We start from the raw sequence: 27,066 nt of genomic DNA on the forward strand, positions 1-27,066 counted from the left end.
TAAATATGCAATATTTTTATGATAACAATGGCTGTGAAAATTTGTGGGTAAAATCTTCCAGATTGAGAACGTTTCCAAAACCAACAGTTGGTTCTTCCATGCTGATAAAGTCTTGAATATTGTCATCGGTTTCTGAAAAAGAGAAAGCAGACAAAGATTAAAAAAACAAGTTTGATGATGTAGCAAATAAGAGAAAGAAAAAAAGATGGAAAATTGGGGTTTAGAGTTAAGTTAGGGATGAGGATGGAGTAGAGAAAATGCAAAAAAATGGGCGACACAAAGTCGGCAGCAAACAGTGTCGGATAAAAAAATTGCATTATACTTAATTATTTTTTGCATAAATATATAAAATGTTATTGTTTCATTGTTTTGAATTTATATTTATTATTTATATATATATTTATAAAATATTTTTTAAATATATATTTATAAAATATTTTTTAAATATGTATTTATAAAATATTTTTTAAATATATATTTAAAAAATATTTTTTAAATATACATTTATAAAATATTTTTTAAATATACATTTATAAAATATTTTTTAAATATACATTTATAAAATATTTTTTAAATATACATTTATAAAATATTTTTTTAATATACATTTATAAAATATTTTTTAAATATACATTTATAAAATATTTTTTAAATATACATTTATAAAATATTTTTTAAATATACATTTATAAAATATTTTTTAAATATGTATTTATAAAATATTTTTTAAATATGTATTTATAAAATATTTTTTAAATATGTATTTATAAAATATTTTTTAAATATGTATTTATAAAATATTTTTTAAATATGTATTTATAAAATATTTTTTAAATATGTATTTATAAAATATTTTTTAAATATGTATTTATAAAATATTTTTTAAATATATATTTATAAAATATTTTTTAAATATGTATTTATAAAATATTTTTTAAATATGTATTTATAAAATATTTTTTAAATATACATTTCTAAAATATTTTTTAAATATACATTTATAAAATATTTTTTAAATATACATTTATAAAATATTTTTTAAATATATATTTATAAAATATTTTATAAATATACATTTATAAAATATTTTTTAAATATACATTTATAAAATATTTTTTAAATATATATTTATAAAATATTTTATAAATATATATTTATAAAATATTTTTTAAATATATATTTATAAAATATTTTTTAAATATATATTTATAAAATATTTTTTAAATATATATTTATAAAATATTTTTTAAATATATATATATAAAATATTTTTTTAAATATATATTTATAAAATATTTTTTTAAATATATATTTATAAAATATTTTTTAAATATATATTTATAAAATATTTTTTAAATATACATTTATAAAATATTTTTTAAATATATATATATAAAATATTTTTCTTAGAACAGAATCTAAAAAAGCTCATAATAAAGTTTGATTTTCTGGTTTATGCATACAAGTGATACCCCCCTCCCACCCATTTTTAAAAAAAATTTTTCAGCAAATTATTATCGAATGGACACTAATCTACCAGATCAGAAAGAAAAAGCATTTTTTTTAAAAGTCATAGATACTAGTCTAGATTATAAAAAAAAAAAATGAAAAAAAAAAAGTCAATATTTAAATATTTGTAGAGGGTGCTCAATTTCTAATGCAACCTTCTAGTAAATCGATCACCCATTTTAGAACCATTCATCGTTTTTAGACTGAATTTTGCGAATTTAGCTTTTTTTTGTTTTTAAAGCAGTTTAGAATTTCGCTTAAAATTTGCGTGTTTATTTTATATACATATTTATCGTTATTTTCAAGTATCGTCACCCAACATTTACAAAAGTTTTGATCGGATTCATTTTTTTTGACCAGATTCATTTTTTTTGACCAGATTCATTGGTGATCTAATGGGGACATCTGCTACCAGACAAAGTTAAAAAAAAAAATCGTCAACCTGATAGTTTGTGCTCTTTCAACCAAACTCCAGTACTTGTCCCATCGACGAAATGTGCCTATTTTGCATAAATTTTAATGGAAAGTGCTCTGACAAACTCCAAGCTCTGATGAATTCCAAGCCCTTATACACCCTTGACGTAAATACCCCCACCAAACCCGACAAGCAACAAAATCCCACCCCTTCACAGTAGAGATCCGTAGATGCTGGAAAGCCTTTTACTCAAATAGTTTCTTCCTTTGAACTGCTAGGCGTTAGACTTCCATCTCGGATATCTGCTTCCCTGACTATATAGACATGCAGAAGTTCAAATGTAATGCAAACTGAGATCTTGCTGCTCAACTCCCTACATAGTGAATTCGCATACTAATTTGTCGTAGTAATGTAACAAATAGCAAATACCACAAAAAGACAAAGGGTGTGTTCTTTCAGCCAGCTGCACATGAAAAGAAGAAAAGAGAAAACGCAAGACGTGTACATAGTTTTTGTACATTGCAGAACATGTAGCCCCCTACATCCAAGTAGCACTGTGCTTCGAGGTGAAACAGCAATTAATCTGTTTCTTCGTTGCCGTTTCTTGCTGTGGTTAACACCTGATTTATAGACGCTGAAGTTGGATAGCATGCGAACGGAACATAAGATACTTTCTTCTTGTAGTTTCGCTTGTGGTAAGCAGAAGTAAACACTAACTTACAGCTTGGAGGGGGGAGGGGCGACCCACAAACATGCACTGTGTTCTCTTGCTTTCCAAAGACCAAAATCTCTCATTGAATGGAAATTCTGCCACAATTTCCAAGTCAAAAAATTCTCTCTTCTTTGATTCGGTCGACCTTTTTTGATACCAGACAATGATGTCATTCTTTGACGTCCGCCATATATATATATATATAGGAAGTCTCGAAATAAAGACGAAACGTTGATGAACACATAATATGGTTTGTTCCTTTTTACTTCTCTCTCTATATATATATATATATATATAATATATATGGTGATTAAGCTACACTGAATATTCCGCGTTTCATCCACTCTAGGATTCTTCAGGCTTAAGCCTGAAGAATCCTAGAGTGGATGAAACGCGGAATATTCAGTATAGCTTAATCGCCATATACATTTTATAACTTACTAACTAGCTCTACCTACGTATTGAGCACTTCTGAAGTAAATACTTAAAGTTTACGCATAAATCTATACTTTCGTATATTAATTTTATGTGAGTAAATTAAGTAGTTTTATATATATATATATATATATATATATATATATATATATATATATATATATATATATACATACACCTAGTTAACCTACTCGCTATCATTGGGCTTTAATCTATCACATAAAAATCCTCCTATTCATTTCACTAAGAGACTGTAGAGATGAACAGGGAGTTGTTCTTTTTTTTTTTTTTGTTAGAGGGGCAGTAGCACTTACCTTCAGTCCTGATACAAGGGTAAGGGGGCGGCTTGCTTCTCCATTGCCCATTTTCATCCAACATGTGTTTACGATTTGATGCAAATTTCAGTAAATATGTTGGAGCATCCACTACTCGAAATTGTCTTGAAACAAAACAAATCATAAAAATTCAAACACATTTCTTCAACAAGATCATGAGGCAAGCAAAACTACTAATCTATATATATATAAAAGGCAAAATGTGTGTGTGTATGTATGTTCGCTTTTTGTGTACGTCTGCAAAAGACTTTTTTTCATCGGCCTTCTAAAACTTTTTATATCACGTCAAAATGATAATATTTACGCCTTAACAATGGGGGTCGTGTGTGTATTTAATTTGTCCAACTTTTCCCAGCTCGTCGATGGAGCGGGGAAAACAGTAACTGGCTTGCAGCGCAAAACTAGGTCAAACATCACGCCACTTCCTCGCATCTGTATATTTTACTTTATAAACCTTAATTTAACATGCTTATCACTTCCTCTCACCTTTTGGCCGAGATAGTTAGATCACCCCCCCCCCTTTCGTTTCCATTTTTGCGTCAAGGTTTCAATCCTACCTTCCGACTAAAACTTTTTTTTTCTTTTACACCTCCAAACATCCGGACAACGTTTTTTTTTTTTTTTTTTAACACACACACCTCCAAACAACCGCGCAATGCCGGGTACCCCCTGCTAGTCTATAAATATGAAGGCGAAAATGTATGTTAGTGAGTGCATTTTTTCTGTATGTCCGCCAAAGGCTTTTTTCACCGGGCTTCTTGCTTGGCTCACTCCTTAAAACTTTTTATATAATGTCTAAATTATAATATCTATGAATTATAACCGGGGGTCGCGTCTATTTTTAATTTGCCCGACTTTTACGCCAGATTTTCAAGATTTTTTCCCCCCCCCACCCAATCGCCGCGTTTTTGTTATGTTTTTCAGTATAAAAAAAAAACGAAAATTGGCTTGCAGCCACATCATGTTTCAAGGTCAAACATCACGCGACGTAACTTTCTCACACCTGTCAATTTCACTTTATAAACGTTAACTTAAGACATTTATCACTTGCTCTCCCCTCATGACTGAGATGTTTAGGTTTCAGGGTTTTTTCCCTTTCGTTTCCACCTTCGCGGCAAGGCTTCAGAGTTCAAGCCTCCCTTCCTACTAAAACTTTTTCTTTTACACCTCCAAACACCCGGCCAGCGTTTTTTTTTTTTTTTAAAAACAGGGTTGTTTTGAACTACCCCTCCCAACACACACACCTCCATACACCCGGGCAACGCTGGGTATCCCCCGCTAATCTATATATAGAAAAGGCAAAATGTGTGCGTGTTTGTATGTCTCGCAAAAACTTTCCACACAGGCCACGGATTGTATAATTTTGAAGCTCGAACCTTCAGCTGACAAATATCGAAAAATTGGCTAAAAACATTCATTCCTTCACCCTCAACTGGGCAGTTTTGTACAAGGAGGGGTAGCAAAAAAAAAAAAAAAAAAAAAAAAAAAAAATCAAAAAAAAAAAAAATCGTTCCTTCATTTTCCTTTTCTACTGCTACTATGACGATGATGTCATGTTTGACCTAGAAAACGTTGACATTAGTTTAAACAACCTGCTGTTTTTTTTAAACATTTACTTTTGTCACTTTTCAATTCTCTGTCCCTTTGGCGTCGGGGTAATGTGTCGGACCTTTTTTTCCGCCTCGAGACTTCAGGTTCGAGCCTACCTCCCTACCAAAACTTTTTTTTTTCTTTTACACCTCCAAACACTCGGGCAATGTTATATTTAAAAAATTTAAACAGGGTTATTACTTCTTTAGGAAAACCATTATGGGAACTGAAATAGGGGAAAATTTATATAGTAAGAAAACTATTATAGTCAATTAAAAAGCAAAAAAAAATCTATTATGGTCAAAGAAATTGGGGGAAAAACTATTATGGTCAAAGAAATTGGGGAAATTTCTATTTAATATATAAGATTATGTGCAAGATGGGTAGAGAATGTGATGAGGAGAATCAGAAGAGAAAAAAGTGTCAAGTGTCAGCAAACCTCTCACCTGTGATATTCGGGCTGTAACAAAGTGTCAGCTCTGATGGCCTCCTTCAGGTACATCTCAAATTGACACGGGAACGGCAGACAACTGTCAAAATCATACACATAACTGCGAGGTCCATTCGTCCACAGGAAGATGACATGGTAGTCCTGCAAAAATCAATAAAGTTTCATTGTCAAAAGTTCATGGAAGATACAGATTTTATGAGGAACATTTTATATATCAAATACGATGTGCTAACCATTATGGGCGTGTGCGAAAATCAGAAGGATAGCTGACTAGCAAAAATATTAGCAACAGCAGCCGTTAAAGCACATATGCAAATTAAGAAAACAATAAAAACAAATAAGGAAAAACAAATATAAAGAAGGAACAAAGAAACAGAACTATAAACACATCGAAAATGCAAGGTTCAAAAGAGAGTCGCCAATCTGATAGGCCCTGAACTGGCATCTAAGCTTCAGCCTCTGTCCCATCGACGAAACGTTGCATCCCTCTGCCTGTTCTACAAGTATTTTAATGGTGAATGCTCTGACGAACTGCAGACACTTGTGCCCCCACGACGTAGACACCCTCCACAAACCCGACAAGCAGCTAAATCCCACGCCCACACAGTAGAGATCCCTAGATGTAAAAGATCTTTCTATTCCAGTAGTTTCTTCCCCAGAACTGCTAGACTCTGCAATTCTATTCCAGGTCCCTGCTTCCCTAACTGTACTGACATGCAGAAGTACAAGTGTAATGTGAACCGACATCTTGCTGCCCAAATCCCAGCATAGTGGCCCAGTAGTTGCTGCCCCTGATAGTTGCCCCCTACACCAAAGTGGCAATGTGCCTTGTTTGGGGTAAAAAACGAGGCATAAAAAAAAAAAAAAATGACTAAGTTCAGGATTCGAAATGAAATGAAAAGGAAAAAACACTAAAAGGAAATATTAGAAAAACAAGTGAAGCATGCATGGTCCCCCGTGAGTTGCTGCCCCTGATAGTTGCCCCCTACACCAAAGTGGCAATGTGCCTTGTTTGGGGTAAAAAACGAGGCATAAAAAAAAAAAAAAAATGACTAAGTTCAGGATTCGAAATGAAATGAAAAGGAAAAAACACTAAAAGGAAATATTAGAAAAACAAGTGAAGCATGCATGGTCCCCCGTGAGTTGCTGCCCCTGATAGTTGCCCCCTACACCAAAGTGGCAATGTGCCTTGTTTGGGGTAAAAAACGAGGCATAAAAAAAAAAAAAAAATGACTAAGTTCAGGATTCGAAATGAAATGAAAAGGAAAAAACACTGAAAACCATAAAACCTGGGACAATCTTCTAATAAGGATACATTTCAGCACATTCCGTTTTCGTTATCTTCAATTGCTATCGACAAGTAACCTAAGGATTATTATCAAAAATACAAATTATGCAAACAAAAATAAATTCCTCATTTTGGTCTTTTTGGTACCAGCATTTTCACAGCCCATAAAAAAAAATTTGAATTCTCTCCCACCCTTAACTGCAAAATATTTGGATAACTAATTTTCCCACCACCATCTCTCATCAACTGTCCTCCCACCATCAACTACAAAATATTTGGATACTTTTTTTTTTTTTTTAAAACGCTTAACATTAAAAGAAAAGATAGTCATACCCAAACAACTGGTCCTTCAGATTTCTGAAGTTTTTGCTGCCATATTGGAACCTAGAATAAAAAAACAAAAAAAAACACTGAAGTAAAAGCAAAAATTAAATGTGCTAAAAATAAATTATGTAAAAGCAATAAAAATTGTTTTATTATTTTTCTTTTTTTAAACATTAAACCATAACCCCCCCCCCAAAAAAAAAACAACAAAAAAGAAACAAATGTCAAATCGGTTGACAAGGTCACTGAAAAAATGGTGTACCATTCTGCCACTTCGGCAACTCAACTGCCAATGCAATTGTCTACTTGTATAAGAACCAAAATGGAGTACTGTTTCCACATCTGGGCATAAGCTGCTCGGAGAACCTATCCTGCCTTGACAGGGTTAAAAGTTAGTTTTGGAACCTAATAGGTGATGTCATTTTCTCTTCCTTGCAAACTATTTCCCATGGAACAGATACTACAAGTCTGTTCTATCACCATTTTCATGACAAGTGCTCATCTGAACTTCAACCTATGATCCCCCTTCCAAAACTTTCACAAATTTTCTAGAATTGCCTGTGGAACCGTTCCGCAAGCCTGCTTTCTGGCTGACTATAATATAATAATCTTCAAGTCCAATGTAAACAAGTTTTTGTTGAGCCGTCTCCTTGAATAATCAAATTATACCCAAGTTTCACCACTAACGCTCATTAAACTGCTGTCCTTGTGACAAACGTATATTCATTAACCCTTATCCTTGAGTGGCCTTCAGGTTTTGATAAGTGGGGAGTTGCTATATAAAAAAAAAACATTCAAGTTTAAATCTACCAACTACTTGTGCATCTGTTAGTACCAAGTCTGCACATCTGGGCAGGAGCTGCTAGAATTGACAGAGTTCAAAATAGACTTTGTAGCCTAGTAAGTAATGTCTTTTCTCTTCTCTGCAACCTTTCCCACAGAAGAGACGCTACGAGCCGGTCTCTGCTTTATCGTTATTTTCAAGGCAAGTGCTCATTTGAACTCCAATCTATAGTCCTCCCCTGGCCTGAATTTCACGGAAAGCACTCGTCTAGCTGAAAACACTATCAATAATTTGACCCACTCGTTATCTGTGCCTAAAGCTAAACATAGATTCCATGAACAAAGCTTCTTTAGAGTTGCACACCTGTGGAACTCTGTTCCATTTTCCTGCTTTCCAGCTGACTACAATATGGTTGTCTTCAAGTCTAACATAAACAAGTTCTTGATGAGCCATTCACTTAAGTAATCCAATTTACCAAATTTCCACTATTTACTACAATATTTTCCCCATTGACTACAGTACACTCATTAACCCTTATCCTTGAGTGGCTTCTGGACTTTGGTGAGTGGTGACTCCTTTTTAAAAAAAAAAAAAAGAAAAAAAAAAAAGAAGATGATCCTTAATTGTTGTCGCCCACGTCTTTAGCTGTCCACAGGCAGAGAGAACATTGTGAATGAGGTCTCACTCCGGTGGATAAGCCACATGTTGAAACCACTGGAGAATCGTTGAAGAACAGACGGATACGTAGGCTTAGTCTTCGGTGGAGAATAAAAACCGAAATGGAATCTCCATGGCGGCAGCGTAAAATACTGCAAAGACAGTTGTTGTTGAAGACCTCCAGTTCGTGAAAATCCACCATTCTTGTAAGCCGCATCTCAAAGTCATAGAGAACTTTCCAGCTGACTACAATACGGATGTCTTCAAGTTCAATGTAAACAAGTTCTCAATGAGCTGTTCCACTTAAGTGAACAAATTTACCAAATTTCCATAACTAACAATTACTATATTGTCCAATTGACTACTGTACACTCTTGAGCCTGTATCCTCAAGTAGCCTCTAGGCCTTGATAAGCGGTGATGCCTATGTAAAAAAAAAAAAAAATCAACGGTTTCCACGATCGTCTGTATCCAAGCATGTTTCCTGTCGAGATCACAGAGATCGGTTGAGATGGAAGAATGCAGACCGTGCTGATTCTATTTGATGCGCAACCTCATTGGCTGCCTGGTTGTCGGTCAATTCATGACGCACCCATTTATCAACTTTTTTTTGTCTTTCCAATCTCTCTCAAGTGGTTGGAAATCATATATGTTACGTCTAATTCAGAAGCAAGTTCTACAAACAGTTGTTAATTGATTGTTATCAACATCCGACAATGGCCAACCAGTACGTGAATCCTCTTCAAGACTCATTGCCGCCACAAAATTTCTTAAACCACCATTGTGCATTGGTTAACATTTGCTCTCAGACAACACTGTAAAATCATTAAATCAATGCAAAATAAAGGTTCTTTATTTTTGTGAAATAGGGAGATCACCAGTTATCAAGGCACAGGGCCATTCTCGGTAAGGATTAAGTGTTAAGTAGATAGTCAGAGTTATATAGGGCCAGATTATCTAAGAGGACGTTCAATAGGAGTTTATTAACATTGTTATAGTCAGCAGGCAAGCAGACCCATGGTATTGCGTTCCACAGATAGACAAACTCTGCTCATGGAATTTTTGTTTAATTTTAGACACAAATAGAGAATGCGGGAAGTTGTTAGTGGTAATTGCAGCTAGGTGTGTACTTGTCACAAACATTTTATGGGGGAGGAACCATAGATTGGAGCTCAGCCGAGTACCTACTATAAAAATAACGATAGACCATAATGTAATGTCTCTTAAGTGAGAAAGAGGGCGGTGAAAAGATCATTGCTCACTAAATTTTGAAGACGGTTTTGCACCCTGCTAAGGCAGGAAAGAGTACTTGACAGAGTTCAAAATAGACTTCGTAGCCTCGTAGGAGATGTCCTTTTCTCTTCCCTGCAACCTCTATCTCACAGAAGAGATGTTGCGAGTTTGTCTCTGATGTATCGTTATTTTCATGGAAAGTGTTCGACTGAGCTTCAATCTATGGTCCCCCCTCGCCAAACTTTCACAAGAAACACTCGTCTAGCTGTAAACACTATCAATAATTCCCCCCACTCTTTATCTGTGCCTAAACCTAAACGTAGATTCCATGAACAAAGCTTTTTTCTTAGAACTGCACGCCTGTGGAATTGTCTTCCGTTTTCCTGCTTTCCAGCTGACTACAATATGGTTGTGTTCAAGTCTAAAGTAAATAAGTTCTTGATGAGCCGTTCCATATAAGTTATCAAATTTACCGAATTTTCATTACTAATGATTACTGTATTGTCCAATTTCTACTGTACACTCTTTAACCCTTATCCTTGAGTGGCCTCTTGGCCTTGATAATGTGGTGATGCCTGTGTAAAAAAAAAAAAAAAAGTACTTTTAGGAGTTGCACCCCAGACGGGAGGTGAAAAGATCATTGTTCACTAAATTTTGAAGACGATTTTGCACCCTGCTAAGGCAGGAAAGAGTACTTTTAGGAGTTGCACCCCAGATGTGGCAACAGTACACCATCAAAGATGTATTTGACTTGTATTGCATCGGGAGTAAGATAGTTTCTGGAGCAATTGAAGATCAAATCATTTTTCCAGTGATTTTGGCAATGCATCCGAGGAAGGTAATGCATCCGAGGAAGGTCTTCCATTTCATGCGCATTCGTGAAACAGTTGACAGAAAGCTTCTTTCTTAGAACTGCACGCCTGTGGAATTGTCTTCCATTTTCCTGCTTTCCGGCTGACTACAATATGGTTGTCTTCAAGTCTAACGTAAACAAGTTCTTTATGAGCCGTTCCATATAAGTTAACAAATTTACCGAATTGATTACTATATTGTCCAATTTCTACCGTGCACTCTTTAACCCTTATCCTCGAGTGGCCTCTTGGCCTTGATAATGTGGTGATGGCTATGAAAAAAAAAAAGATAAAAATCCAATGACCCCCCCCCACCCCCGTACAAACTTTTCAATTTTTACCCCTTCCATCTATCCAGCACGGCCATAGCCAAAATTGAACTCACTATACGAATTTGTAGTGGAATTTGAATCTTGTCGATAGCTATCAAGTGTATTTTTATTGTGACGCCATCACTAGATTGGGTGCCTACCACGGCTTAAGAGAGTCCCATCTACCCTTGAGAAAAGGATAAACCACGCCAGTTTAACTCGTCGTGCATACAGTGCCTAGCCTTCCCAAATAGTCACCCATCTGGTACTGGCCAGGCTTGACGTTGCTTAACTTCGGTGATCTGGCGAGAACCGGTGTGTCAACGTGATTGTGCCGTGTGCAAAATCTCATTGTATTTAAATATTGTGTTTACCCCTTAGCAGCCCTTTTTTTCTTTTACAAGTTTTCCACGTGTCTTAATACCCTATATGCCAAATTTCAATCTGTAGATCAAAAATTCGTTGAGTATATAGGTTGAGAAGTGTTCTCACACAAACATTCTCACTTTTATAGATATACTAGCGAGGGGTACCTGGCGTTGCCCGGGTGTTTGGAGGTGTGTGTGGTTTTGGGTAAATCAAAACTCCGGCGGTGGGGGGTTAAAAAAAAAAAAAAATGTTTTGGTAGATAAGTATGAGGATCGAACCCGATCCCGAACCCTTGAGGCAAAATTAAAGTGTGAAAAAAAAAAAAAAAAAAAAAAAAAGAGTGCGACGGTTTTAACCATTGGGCCACCGCGAGATGCTAACGGAAAGACGTTTGAATTTACTTAATTACTTGGATTTGGCAGGTGCAGGTTTTAATGACTTAATGAAGTCAACTTTTGACTGCGGGGTAGCATTTCATTTAGTGCAGGAATGCTTCCCCCCCCCCCCCCAAGACGTTGGGGGTAGGGGGAAACATTATAGGAAAAGGCTTAACCTACATGCGGCGAGCAAAAACTGTTGAATATTTATCTTCCCGAAGTCGAGCAAATTAAATAGACAGGCGAGCTCCGTTGTTAAATCTGAGATATTACGATTTACATGTGATATAAAAAGTTTTAAAAAGTTGTTAGGCGACCGACCGCTTCTCTGAAAAAAAGCCTTTCTTGGACATAGACAAAAAGCGAACATACATTTTCGCTTTTATATATATAGATAAAGAGACGATACATTGCAAGCTGTAGCAAATTGAGATAAGATGGTGGAATACAACTTTGCAGATAAACAATGGTGAAAAGGGCCAAGATCACAGTGTAGTATCTGTTCTGATACTACACCTCACCTTTTCTGACCTCAATCAGTGGAAGAGAAATCCTTCTAAACTGAGGCAAATTTTATTTTTTGCTCTTATCCAGAGTGCTTCTTTTTTGGGGAGCTGGATTTTTCCCACTTTAAAAACCAACTTTGTGTTTAACTCTGCTCTCGTGGGGAGGCAAGTAAATAGGAAGAATGGTGAAAAAGTCTTTTGCGTATATGAGTGTGCGACCCCCCCGGGGGGGAGGGAGGTGTCAAAGATACTCACGGCTCTGTTTCTGTTTGATATAAATACTGCATAGCACGACGTTAATTCTTCCGGACGATTTGCTTTCACGTGTTCACATAATTTCCAAACGTTCTCTTCACTAACAAAAAAACAAAAAACAAAAACAACATAAAAATTTTAAGTCAACGATTTTAAGCATTACAGGGTGACCCCCCCCCAAAAAAAAAGAAAAGAAAAAAAAACGGGCCCCAACTCTAATTAAGCCCCGTTTCTTAGTGTTTTGTCCGAATGAGATGAAGCTTTGGTCATAACTAGTTTATTATATTCAAAACATCACATCAAAACACTAGGGTCTTTGACCTTTTTTTCTCCGTTCTACAGCATATGTTCTAGATGGCCTCCATTTAGCTTTTGTTTTTTTTGGGTCACCCTATATTTGGTTGGTTGTTTTACGGCATATCAACCCTTTTCGGGTTATTTAATGCCGAATCCAAAGATTTTGAAGAAAAATTTTTTTAATAGAATATATTTGTTGTTTTCACGTCGGTTTCTATTTAACCCATAGTTGGGACCCTAACAGGTACTACCACTCCGGGTCAGAGTGGACCTGGGAGCAATGGTAATTAAAGGGTGGCTCCACACTTCCCAAAGCCCACAAGCTGGGGCCTCACCACTGGATATAGTTTAAGGTCATATCCAGGACCCCCATTGAGGGACTTTTACCCTCTGCAGGGGGGCAGTCGGTGTATTCTAATGCCCCACCGACAGGGCTGCCTATATTTGGATTCTTCGGATGACTATTTTCATCTTGAGCGTTATTATTTAAATGTTTCGGCCGATGTAACCTCCGACCTTCTTCAGATGTGTCATATTGAACTCGGGAATGTTTCTGTCGGAGTAGAAATCTTTCTGGCATTTAGGGACCTCAACAGTGAAGGGGTGTGATTTTGTTGCTAAGCATGAATGTTAAGCCGAGGAGTTTGAGGGAAGAATTCTCAGGTAGGGAGTTATTTGTCAGGGAGTTATCGCCCTTTGTTCAGTAATGAACACATAAAAAACATTTTTTGAAGAGATTGTTTTGTATTTTTATTTTGAAAATGTTTTATCCTAGATAAGCCCTCCCCCCTCCAATCTTTTATGATATATGTATTCATCACTGAATGAGGATGTCATATTCCAAAAATCACGTAAATTAAGTGTTTTTTAACTAAGAAAATTAAATTTTATGACTAAGTGAGCCGTAGTGATTTGGTTCACCATTATGTACAACTAAAAGGGAGACAACTAAATTCGAACTATTGAGATCAAAATCAGCCTTGCACTAGATTGGATTAAATCCTTCCTAATCAATAAAAAGACTACGGAGATCCACTGTAAGGTTACCTATGCGTGAAAAAATTTTTGTGGCAAGAGGTGCACAATCCTCAACCACACCTCACCAGAGTTGACATTGTTAAATGCGAGTGGAGAGAGAGAGTATATATATATATATATATATATATATATATAGCTACTTAATTTACTCACATAAAATTAATATACGAAAGTATAGATTTATGCGTAAACTTTAAGTATTTACTTCAAAAGTGCTCAATACATAGGTAGAGTTAGTTAGTAATTTATAAAATATATATGGCGATTAAGCTACACTGAATATTCCACGTTTCATCCACTCTAGGACTCTAGCGCATAAACCTGAAGAGTTCTAGAGTGGATGAAACACGGAATATTCAGTGTAGCTTAATCGCCATATATATTTTATAAATTTATATATATATATATATATATATATATATACACACGTTTTATTTTTTATTACCGTATCTTTCTGTTAAGTTACATTATTGTTTCAGCTACCCGGACGTTTTTTTGGCCGTCTGTAGCTTCCTCAGACTTTTACAATAATAAAAAAATAATGTAATTTAACAGAAAGATACGGTAATAAAAAATAAAACGCATATTTGCTCTACAACAGTATTGAGCACTTTCTTCAGTTTTTATTAATTACCATTTCTACTAAATATATCCCGCCACATCCCATCCCCCTAAACTGGACACAGTGGGGTGCTTCAGTGCCATATATGTCGGTGTAGTTGGACTGGGCTGGCTTTGCCTAACGGATTGAGGGTACCGGATTGACAGTTCCTGGCTGCTGTTTCCGACTGATAGTACAGGAGCCCTAACTCTTTGGTAGCACTTAGAGCGGCTGCTCCATCAACAGTTGTAAAATATCGGGATGTTTGTAGTGCCATGTCGCGCATGGAAAGGGACCCTGCACTCATTCCCGGTGGGCTTTCCTGAGGCCACAATCCTGTGGGTGAGGACAGCTGATGGTCTACTTGTATTGCATGTCTGGTATTCTGCACAACTACTTGTCCAGCACCCCCTCACTCACTCACCCTAACTGAAACTTTTAAATAAAATAAAATGAAATGACAGCTCAAGTAAAAGTTATGTTTATACCAGGACCAAACTCAAAGAAAACCAACCTGCCTCCTCCCTTGAGGCTTGCATTTACTAATATCCGCGGGCTTAGAACTAACTTAGATTACGTTGAGTCATTTCTCCTTGTAAACACCCCGGATATCTTAGCATTAAGTGAAACTAACCTTCACTCCTCCATTCCCTCTAACCACTTTAACATGCCTGGTTATCTCCCACTCTACCATAAGGACTCGGACAGACATATGTATGGACTTGGAGTCTATATTCGAAACACCCTCCCCCTGACTAGAGAAATAAAACTAGAATCAGAGGACCAGGCCTTTATATGCTTCAGACTAAATATGCAACACAATATTAGCTACTTGTATTTTCTCTACCGCTCTCCCTCAAACCAAGACTGTACCCTAATAAACAAAGTCTCAGGCAGCATAGATATAGTACTCTCCCTCGATACTAGCGCACAAATACATGTATTTGGTGACTTCAATGTCCACCACAGTAACTGGCTAGAATTCTCTAATCACACAGACGTAGCTGGTAGCGCAACACATAGCTTCTCTATATCCCATTCCCTATCTCAGTTGGTTACATTTCTGACACGTTTCCCAGACCAGCAAGATCAACATGCCTCACTTCTAGATCTCTTTATGACAACAGTTCCCAATGACTGTACAACAAATGCCCACAGCCCACTCGAGAATGCTGATCACGCTGTGATAATGGTAGGAATCAGCCTAAATTCTTGCCCTAAAACTGAAGACCCACTACTCAAAACAACAAGGTATTACAAAAAGGCTGATTGGGAAGCCATCAGGGAGCTCATCAGAAATGCCCCATGGCAAAATATCTTTACTCTTCCAGCGGAACAGTGTGCAAATGAGACCACTGAATGGTTCAAAACTGCTATTGAAGCACAAGTTCCCGCACGGAAATTCTATAGCAAGCCCCACTCTCCCCAATGGTTTACTTCTGCTTGTGCAGCTGCCATTTGTCAAAGGCAGCATGCGTTCCGCAGATTCAACCGACATAAGTCCAGCTCAAATAAACAGAAGTTTATAGAAGCTAGAAATAATTGTAAGAGAGTGATAGAGACAGCTAAGACAGATTACTCTGAAACCACCAGAAAACGCAACGAAGCACAGAAATTAGGAACCCGGGATTTTTGGAAAATCTACAACAGCGTAGTAAATAATGGACAGTCAACTATTCCCCCACTAACAAACAATCATGAGGTTGCTTGCACGGCAACTGACAAGGCTAATCTGCTTGCCAGTCGGTTTGCCTCAAGCTCCACACTGAACTCGGTACACCACTCACTCCCTGATTTTCCTCTGCGAACAGACGCCACACTAGACGATTTGAAAATCACCCCTTCTCAGGTACATGCTATTATAAAAAACCTAGACACCTCAAAAGCATGTGGACCAGATCTCATCCCGGCTGTGCTATTAAAAAAATGCTCTGCCGAGGTTGCTCCAGTTCTGTCCAAACTTTACAATAAATGCCTTAACGAATCTTGTTTTCCCGACTGCTGGAAAACCGCCTCTGTGGTACCAGTCTTCAAGAATTCTGGTGAAAGAACTGACCCACTAAATTATCGCCCCATTAGCCTCCTCCCGCTTTTCACCAAAATATTTGAGTCCTTAGTTAATCAAGCCCTAGTCCAGCACCTAACAGCTGCTAAACTCCTGACTGACAAACAATATGGATTCAGGCAAGCCCGTTCAACAGCAGATATCTTAACTGTAGTTTCTGAACGTATATACCGTTCATTGGATAAAACAGGGGAGGGTAGAGTGGTGGCCCTTGATATATCTAAGGCTTTTGACAGGGTATGGCACGATGGTCTTCTAAGGAAAATTAGATCATATGGAATCACTGGAAGAATTCATAATGTAATTAAATCCTTCTTAAGTAATAGAAAAATCAAAGTTGTCCTCGACGATCGTACATCGAAACAATATGACATAAATGCGGGAGTACCTCAGGGGTCTATCCTTGGACCTCTATTATTCCTGATATTCATAAACGACCTCCCTGATAAAATTGTTTCGGAGATGGGTATATTTGCCGATGACACCACTCTCTATAACAGATATGAGGGGAAAACAAATGAACACATATCCAAGGAAATGGCAGAAACACTAGAGGATGACCTCCAATCCGTAGTGGAATGGGGACAAAAATGGTTGGTCACATTCAATGCTGCTAAGACTAAGCTTGTTTCCTTCAATAACTACAAGAAACCTTCTCTACCACCAATAGCAATGGCCAAGAACACATTGTCTGAAAGTACTTCTTTTAAACTCCTCGGCCTAACGTTTACAGGGAATATGAACTGGAATAGATACATTGAGAGCATTGCCAAGGCTGCTGCAAGGAAGGTTGGCTCCCTCTACCATGCTAGAAAACTACTTACGCCTGACAGTATCCTATACCTCTATAAGGCAACCATTCGCCCATGTATGGAGTACTGTTGTCACATCTGGGCTGGTGCATCTGCTGCTTGTCTCTCGCTTCTGGACAGGGTTCAAAAGAGAGTCGCCAACCTGATAGGTCCTGAACTGTCATCTAGGCTTCAGTCTCTGTCCCATCGACGAGATGGTGCATCCCTCTGCCTGTTCTACAAATACTTTAATGGTGAATGCTCTGACGAACTGCAAACACTTGTACCTCCCCGACGTAACTACCCTCGACAAACCCGACAAGCTACTAAGTCTCATCCCTTTACAGTAGAGATCCCTAGGTGCAAGAAAACCTTTTACTCCAATAGTTTCTTCCCCAGAACTGCGGGTCTTTGGAACTCCCTTCTGGGATTCTGCTTTCCCAACTGCAATGATATGCAGAAGTTCAAGGGTAATGTTAACAAACATCTTTCTACTCATCTCCCTTCATAATGACCCTGCTAATTAAGTCCCTAATAGTAGCCCCCTGCTTCAAAGTGGCACTGTGCCTTGTTTGGGGTGAAAATTGTATAAAAATTAAAAAAAAAAAAAAAATGTACACACACACATCTTCAGGACGACTGCAAACAATGCAGAGATAAGCAGAGAGCACATACTGCTTATAGAATTCTCAATTGGTCACTCATCTGGTACTAACCAAGTTCAACGTTGCTTAACTTCAGTGATCTAATGAGAACTGGTGTGTCAACGTGATTATGCCGAATATTCTTACTCAATAGACAACAACGAGTTGTACTGAATGAATCCAAGTCTTCTTGGACGGATGTGACCAGTGGGATTCCTCAAGGTTCAGTCTTCTGTTTTTGATCTTCATAAACAATATTAAAGGTTGTTAAGTGTGGCATGAAAATCTATGCAGATGACACTAAAATTTGCACCAAGATTGACTTGATGATAGACTGCCTGCAATTCCAACAAAATATTGTCAATCTTCTTCAGTGGTCACATCAGTGGCAGTTAATTTTCCACCCAAACAAATGCCAAATACTTCATCGCAGCAAGAAACGGGAGGATCAGTATGAGCACATGATGGGCAGAACCTCTTCAGCAACCACAGAGGTTTGTTGGTTGGCTTTGTTTTACGGCATATCAACCCTTTTCAGGTTATTTAATGCCGAATCCAAAGATTTTGAAGAAAAATATTTTAATATAATATATTTGTTGTTTTCAAGTCTGTTTCTATTTAACCCATAGTTAAGACCTTAACAGGTATTACCACTCTGGATCAGAGTGGACTTAGGAGCAATGGTAATTAGTGGGTGGCTCCACACTCCCTAAAGCCTGCAAGCTGGGGCCTCACCACTGGATATCGTTTAAGGTCGTATCCAGGACCACCACAGAGGTAGAAAAATCTCTAGAGGTACACATTGATTCACGTTTGTGTTTCTAGATTCGTAGTCTAACAAGTTTGGGTTTCTAGACTCATAGTCTTAAAATAACATCTGCGGCTAACAACATAGTCTTAAAATAACAGCTGCGGCTAACAACATAGTCTTAAAATAACAGCTGCGGCTAACAACATAGTCTTAAAATAACAGCTGCGGCTAACAACATAGTCTTAAAATAACAGCTGCGGCTAACAACATAGTCTTAAAATAACAGCTGCGGCTAACAACATAGTCTTAAAATAACAGCCGCGGCTAACAACATAGTCTTAAAATAACAGCCTCGGCTAACAACATAGTCTTAAAATAACAGCCGCGGCTAACAACATAGTCTTAAAATAACAGCCGCGGCTAACAACATAGTCTTAAAATAACAGCCGCGGCTAACAACATAGTCTTAAAATAACAGCCGCGGCTAACAACATAGTCTTAAAATAACAGCCGCGGCTAACAACATAGTCTTAAAATAACAGCCGCGGCTAACAACATAGTCTTAAAATAACAGCCGCGGCTAACAACATAGTCTTAAAATAACAGCTGCGGCTAACAACATAGTCTTAAAATAACAGCTGCGGCTAACAACAACAAGTTGGTTGGTATAAGTTCTTATTCGTTTATATACATGGACCATGTTTTTTTTTTATTTTTTTTTTTTATATCCCATTTTCACCTCAAACAAGGCACAGTGCCATTTTGGTATAGGGGGCTACTATCAGGAACACATAAGTTTCAGAGATACTATGTAGGGAGTTGAGCAGCAAGATATCTGTTCACAGGAACCCGGATGGGAGTTCCAGAGTCTTGCTAGACTCTGAAACTCCCATCCGAGTTCCTGTTTTCCCAACTGTACTGACATGCAGAAGTTACAGTGTAATGTGAACAGATATTCTTTCTAAGGAAGAAACTATTAGAGTAGAAGTCCTTACATCTAAGGATCTCTACTGTGTAGGGGTGGGATTTTGTTGATTATCAGGGGTATTTATGCTGAGGGGGTACAAGGGTTTGTAGTTCGTCAGAGCATTCACCATTAAAATACTTGTAGAACGGGCAGAGGGATGCAAAAGGTTGAAGCTTAGATGACAGTTCAGAACTTATCAGGTTGGCGACTCTTTTGAACCCTGTCCAGGAGCGAGAGACAAGTAGCAGATGCATCAGCCCAAATATGACAACAGTACCCCATACGTGTTTGAATGGTGGCCTTGTAGAGGTACAGGATACTTTCAGGCGTAACTAACTTTCTAGCAGGGTAGAGAAAGCCCACCTTCTTTGCAGCAGCCTTGGCAATGCTCTCAATGTATCTGTTCCAACTCTTGTTCTCTGTGAACGTTAAGCCGAGGAGTTTGAACAAAATACTTTCAGGTAATGTATCTTTAACTATAGCTATTGGTGGTTGAGAAGGTTTCTTGTTAGGCCGAAGCAGTTTAAAGAAAGTACTTTTGGGTAATGTGTTCTTCGCCATTGCTATTGGTGGTAGAGAAGCTTCCTTGTAATTATTGCAGGAAACAAGCTTAGTCTTAGTAGCATTGAGAGACAAGTAGCAGATGCATCAGCCCAAATGTGATAACAGTACTCCATACATGGGCGAAGGGTGGCCTTATAGAGGTATAGGATACTTTGAGGCGTAAGTAGTTTTCTAGCACAGTAGAGAGAGCCCACCTTCTTTGCAGCAGCCTTGGCAATGCTCTCAATGTATCTGTTCCAGTTCATGTTCCCTATTAACGTTAGGCTGAGCAGTTTAAAGAAAGTACTTTTGGGTAATGTGTTCTTGGCCATTGCTATTGGTGGTAGAGAAGCTTTCTTGTAATTATTGCAGGAAACAAGCTTAGTCTTGGCAGCATTGAATGTGATCATCCATTTTTATCCCCATTCCACTACGGATTGCAGGTCTTCCTCTATGGTTTCCGCCATTGCCTTGGATATGCGTTCATTTGTTTTTTCCTCTCATGCCTGTTATAGAGCGTGGTGTCGTCAACACAATTGCTGCCATAAGCATCAAATCTTAAACACTGCAGAATACGCACGTACTGAAATAATAAAATTATTTAAAGACGTTTGGGGGTTTAGCAGAGAAGCCAATAATTGAAAAAAAAAAAAAAAAAAAAAAAAAAGGTAAAACTTTTCGAAAGTGCTCTGGTTTGGGGTGGTTTAAAAAAAAAAAAAAAAAAAAAAAAATGGAATGTTTTCTTGTTTTTTTTCAAATTGGTCTGGTTCAACATTTTATTTAAGAAATGCTTGACAAACATTATAATTTTCCAGTAAGGAAGTTTAGATTTCTCACGAAAGTGTCCCTTTCTCTTACGCCTACCAAAACATCTTTTTCCTTTTATTTTTTATTTTTTGCAACACAATGAACAAACAATTTGCGCAGTACCACATTCGACTTTTCTCCCTAAAAGAACATGGCGTTTGGCACTTCGAACATCTGACCGTTTTAGGCAATACACCATGTTCTATTACAAACTTACCACTTAAATCTTTGATCAATGTGGCCAGGTTGTTCCATTGAAAACTTACCAACAAAGGTTGTTTACTCCAAAGCCGTTCTTAATATGGGGAGGTTGGGGGGTAATATCCCTAAAAAACCAACTCTTTACAGAGAAATCTCCAGTGGGACAATCAGGTCACATTAACCAAATCTTGTTCCCAAAATTTCATTGATATAAAAATTTGGTGCTAGTGCACTTATTGATCCTCGCTATTTTTAAATATTATTTTCAAGTTTTGAGCTGTTTTTATTAAATTGTAAGGTTAAAGTACAGAATAGGTACAAACACCCTCCCCTCCCATATTAAGAATGGCTTTCTAAATAATAACGTTATTTCAGCACGGATGAATAAGTGCACCAGTACTATATTTGCAAATTGTTCACGTATTGGTGATCGTGCTATACATTTTTGTCAATTTATTTTTTTTGATTATTTTCGATTTTGTTGACGCATACACAATTAAAATGGAACAAAATTTAAATTTCCGTTTTTAAAAACAACCCCAAAACGGAGCACTTTCGACAAGTTTTACCAAAATGGAATTCAAACATAAATGTTACCAAAGGCAGGTGGACCTGACGAATCTTGCCCCCATTTTATTTTATTTTTAAAAATTTTTTCAGTGGATTATAATCGAATAGACACTACTCTACTAAATTTAAAAAAAAATAAAGTCAAGATTTAAATATTTGTGGAGGCTGCTCAGTTTCTAATGCAACGTTTTAGTAAAGCAGAACCGCTCGTTTTTTAGGCCAAATTTTGCGAATTTTAGTCTTTTTTAAAGCAATTTTTTTTTTTTTTTTTACATGGGGGGTCACCACTTATCAAGGCCCGAAGGTCACTCAGGGATAAGAGTTATTGCATGTACAGTAATCAAGGAGATAGTATTGTAGTAATCATTAGTATTGGGGGTTTTGATAGAGTGTTTTACTTAAGGGGGCGGTTTGTCAGGAGTTTGTTTATGTTGGACTTGAAGACGTCCAAGTTGTAGTCAGGTGGGAAACAGGCAAGCGCCAGAGAGTTCCACTGGCGTGCAGTTCTAAGAAAGAAGCTTTGCTCATGGAATCTACGTTTGGATTTAGGTACAGATAAAGAGTGGGGAAAATTATTGACAGTGGTTTCAGCCAGACGGGTGTTTCTCGTGAAAGATTGGCGAGGGGGGACGAGGGATTGGAGCTCAGACAAGCACCTGCCATGGAAATAACGATAAAACAAAGACGGGCTCGCAACATCTCTTCTATGGGAGAGAGGTTGCAGGGAAGAGAAAAGGGCATCCCCCACTAAACCACGAAGTCTATTTTGTACTTTGTCAAGGCAGGATAGGCTGGTTTTAGCAGCTCCTGCCCAGATGTGGCAGCAGTACTCCATCCTTCGACGTACTTGGTTTTTATATAGATAGAGAATTGCATTAATAGTGAGATATCTTCTGGAGCGGTAGGAGGATCCCACCATTTTCCCAGCGTCCCTGGCAACAGATTTGATGTACGTGTTCCATTTCAGATCAGGAGTAAAGGTCAAACTCAGAAGCTTGTCAAAACATGGAGCCTCCCCAAGACGAGAGCCATCCATTTCAATTAATGCCAGATGGGGATCAGAGCGTTGATGATGTAAAGATAAAAGCTTGGTTTTAGATGCATTAAAAGTAACCAGCCACCTCTTCCCCCATTGTACAACGCGCTCAAGATCAGAGGAGAGAGAATCAGAGAGAATTTGGTCATTTACAGCCTTTGATGTGTTGCCATAGATGGTCGTGTCATCAGCATAGATGTCAACGAAAGATTTTAGTATGTGTTTTGGGAGATCATTGATGTAGATCAGGAAGAGAGTTGGGCCCAAGATGTACCCCTGGGGGACTCCAGCATTAATACTCTGGGCCTCAGATTTCTGCCCATCAACCACTACTCTTATGAACCTATCAGAGAGAAATGATTTAATGATTGAGAAAACATTTCCAGTAATACCGTAGCTGGAAATCTTGTGAAGTAAGCCCTTATGCCATACCTTATCGAAGGCCTTCGATATGTCAACAGCAATTGCCCTGGAAAGGAAACCTTTGTCAAGAGATTCACTAATCCTGTGTGATATAACCGTTAGCACATCTGCTGCAGATCTTGCAGAGCGGAAACCATATTGCGTGTCACTAAAAAGGTTGTTTCTGTTGAGGTGGTTGACTACTTTAATTAATATGGATTCCAACAACTTACTCATGACACACAGGAGACTTATTGGTCTGTACTGAGAGGGAGATGACTTTTCACCTGAATTCTTAAATACAGGGCATACTGATGAGGTTTTCCAGGGTGTTGGAAAGCACTTCTCCTTAAGGCAACGCTGAAACAGTTTTGTAAGTATGGGGGCAAGTTCTGGTTGGAGCTTTTTCAGCACTATAGCCGGAATGCCATCAGAGCCAGTTACTTTACTGGAATCAAGGTTCTTGATTCACTTGGCGACCTCACGCACAGATATTTGTATGTTACCTAGCGTGTTGTCTGTTATAGGAGGAAATACAGGGAGTTGATGGTCATTGTCGCATAGGGTAGAATTAGCTGCAAAGTTTTTGGCAAATAGTCTGGCCTTGTCTGATGCTGACGAGATGACCTCAGATCCATTGATGATAGTTGGGATAGAACGCACGCTTCTGTTCAAGATCCTGTTTGCTATTTGCCAGAACTGGTGGGAACCAAGCCGCAGCTCAGCTACTTTGGATTTAACAGACTGAGCATATTTTGCATGTTTTAACCTTTTGAGATTATTTTTAAAAGCAAAATTCAAAAAACGGGCAAAGCTACTAAAAAAAAAAAAAAAAGAAAAATTCACAAAATTTGGCCTAAAAACGTTTCGTGATGGGTGACCAATTTACTAGAACGTTGCATTATAAACTGAGCACCACTACAAATATTTAAATATTGACTATTTTTGATAATCTGGTAGACTAGTGTCTATTCAGTAATAATCCGCTAAAAAAATAAACATAAATAAAATAAATGGGAGGGGGGGCAAGATTCTTCAGGTCCGCCAAAAGGCAAGATAACTTACAGTCGGTCTTTAAAGATCTACCAAAAATCAGATAATTATCTAATCAATATAAAAATTTCCCGAATTATTAAATAAAGAATGCACTTTATATGGGTGTACTTTTATCTTTCATATTCGTTGTACAAAATATTTTTGAAGACTTCATATCTCCCTCTTCCTCATTCGCCTCTTGTTTAACTCCTTAAAGTCCAAGCGATCCACTAAGCACACACTCATTTTGTGGGAGGAGGGTGAACGAGCGTAAAAAAAAAAAAAAAGTTTTCACAGGGTGCCTTCCATATCGAAGATTTGAAATCCCAAATTTGAACGTGTTTAATTTTTTGGGTTTGTATTACTGTACACATAGATCCGAAAAAGTTGTCAAAAAACAAATATATAACAAATAAATGTTATCAAAGGCAATATAAGTTACTTTTCTACCAAACTGGATATATTTTTTGTGTTTTTATTCAATGTAACATGTTTATTCAGCTCGAAAAACATACATTGTTTACCAATATATTGGAAAATTCAAAATGGCGCCCGACTCTCTCTTTAACACGGTAAGTTCGGGAAAAAGTGTTATAAATAAACTAGACAAAATACTATTAAAAAACACCGAATATATGTCAACCTATGTCACGGTAACATATAATGAGCGAGTTTCTAACAGTATTTTGTCTAGTTTTATATTTATAGCACCTTTTCCCAAACTTACCGTGTTAAAGAGAGAGTAGAAGTGATGCTTGTTGTTCTTGCTGGTCAGGGAAACGGGTTGGAAACGTAACCATTTGTGATAGGGAGTGAGATATAGTAAAACTATGTGTTGTGCTGCCCGCTGCATCTGTGTGAGTAGAGAATCCAAGCCAGTTTTTGTGGTGAACATTAAAGTCACCAAATACATGTACTTGTGTGCTAGTGTCGAGGGAGAGTGCTGTGTCTATACTGTCAGAGACTTTGTTTATTATGGTGTAGTCCTGGGTCGAGGGAGAGCGGTAGAGAAAATAAAAGGGTAATCTCCAAAAATACCGTTAGGGCTTACAACATGGCCGCCAGAAGAGTCACGTGATCCGGTTGATCCAAAACATGAATCGCCGTATTACGAAACCGGAAAACGCAAATTTAAAGCAAACTTTTGTAAACATTGTTTTTAAAAAATAAAAAATAATACTTCTATTATGTTTTAAACGACTGTAATAGTTTATTTTGGAAGTATATTTCATAAAGAAAATTGACAACCCACTTTAAAAACAGAAATTACGAGTTTTATATATTTTATTTGCAGTTTTTTGTTGGGGGTGTCAAAAATTCCGCCTAAAATTCTGATACACCTAGTCGACCACTTGTTTGTTCTGAATAAAATACTTTTTATAAACACTGTTTTAACTAAAAACAACCTAAGATTGTTTCTCAAAGTTTGCCTATTTTTATAAGAACATTATATCAACAAAAAATTAAATACAAACAAATTGTGATTGTTTGTCAAAGTTTGCCTTCAAGGCTGCGTTTTCCATTTGCACGATTCATGTTTTGGATCAACCGGATCACGTGACTCTTCTGGCGGCCATGTTGTAAGCCCTAACGGTATTTTTGGAGATTACCAATAAAAGTAGCTAATGTTGTGTCGTATGTTTAGTCTAAAGCACATAAAGGCTAGATCGTCCGTTTCTAGGTTTGTTTCTCTAGTCAGGGGGAAGGTGTTACGAATGTAGACTCCAAGTACGTGCATACTGCATATGTCTGTCAGAGTCCTTACGGCAGAGTGGGAGATAGCCAGCCATGTTAAAGTAGTTAGAGGGGATGGAGGAGTGTAGGTTAGTCTCACTTAGTGCTAAGATATCCGGGGTATTTGTTAGGAGAAATGCTTCAACATCAGCTAAATTAGTTCTAAGCCCACGGATGTTCGTGAATGCAAGCCTCAAGGGAGGAGGGGAGTTGGATTTGTTTGTCCCTAGGCCTGGTTTAAGCTTTTTTTTTTATTGTAGTGTCATCATGTTTTTAAAGATTTATATTATAGATGGCTTTCCATGTGGTAGGGGCATCTCCAGAGAAGATCCTAAATTACCCTTTATGTGTTTCCCGGTTGCACTTGCTGCCAGTACTTTTTTTTTTTTTTTCGTGTGTTGGCTTCTCTGTTACGTAAATATTATGGTCCGTATTTTGTATAACTACCAAATAATTCAATTTGTAATTATGAAAGTCAGGCTAACACGAGAACTACAGACAGACACACACTCTTGCGACAACATTTGGAGACAAATTTAGAAGAAATAATCAAAATATTCGAACTTTTTTTTTTTTGGAATTAAATGAAAATTGAAAGATCGTTATAATGGAAATCTTTTTTTTTTTAAGAAAGAAAAAAAAAAGGGGGATGACTGACCAGTAATATTTGACATGCGGACAATCTCTGGCTGGCGGGACTGGACCTCTCCTGACTAATTCGATCGGTAAGCCATCCACGGACGAGCGACCGGCGGCGGTTGGCTCTGCTAAAACTTCTTCTCCTAATCGAGACGACATCTTGCTTTTCTCTTTCGGCTGGAAACCGACCTCTGACGTCAGAGATTAAACGGGTTATCTCCCTTTATAATTAGTCCCGACAGAGTTATTTCCCCTTGCTTAATAAATGGAGCTTACGAAAGTCACGGCTTATCTCCCCTGAACATCCTGATTAACATTATTAGTATTATCCCCCACATCCCCGTCGCCTTCTTTACAAACTAAACTACTCGCTATTGCCCGAGATTTTTTTAAGTTTCATTTTTGGACTTATTTCAAATTGTACTTAATTATTAGGGAGGGGGGAAATTAATGATCATATTATTTGGATTCTTCAAATTTCTGTTCTCATCTTTAGTGTTATTTTTCACTGTGTTTCGGATGATGTAATCTCCGACCTTCTTTA

The 27,066-nt window shown here is 37.3% G+C and overlaps 1 protein-coding gene across 1 annotated transcript; it reads right to left on the reverse strand.

Annotated features, from left to right (window-relative positions):
- Nucleotides 1–26,730, reverse strand: LOC145269874 (protein N-terminal glutamine amidohydrolase-like). Its single transcript, XM_080125620.1, has 6 exons — nucleotides 26,542–26,730; nucleotides 12,402–12,501; nucleotides 7,069–7,119; nucleotides 5,443–5,588; nucleotides 3,386–3,510; nucleotides 1–132 (listed from the first exon to the last, which is right to left on the reverse strand). Exons 1-6 carry the CDS (start codon nucleotides 26,679–26,681, stop codon nucleotides 17–19), a joined length of 678 nt encoding a protein of 225 aa, XP_079981746.1. The 5' UTR covers nucleotides 26,682–26,730; the 3' UTR covers nucleotides 1–16.
- Between the last annotated feature and the right edge of the window lie 336 nt (nucleotides 26,731–27,066).

Source organism: Euprymna scolopes, chromosome 45 (genome assembly GCF_053919585.1).
Source record: "Euprymna scolopes isolate OS-2025 chromosome 45, ASM5391958v1, whole genome shotgun sequence".
Lineage (NCBI taxonomy): Eukaryota > Metazoa > Mollusca > Cephalopoda > Sepiida > Sepiolidae > Euprymna > Euprymna scolopes.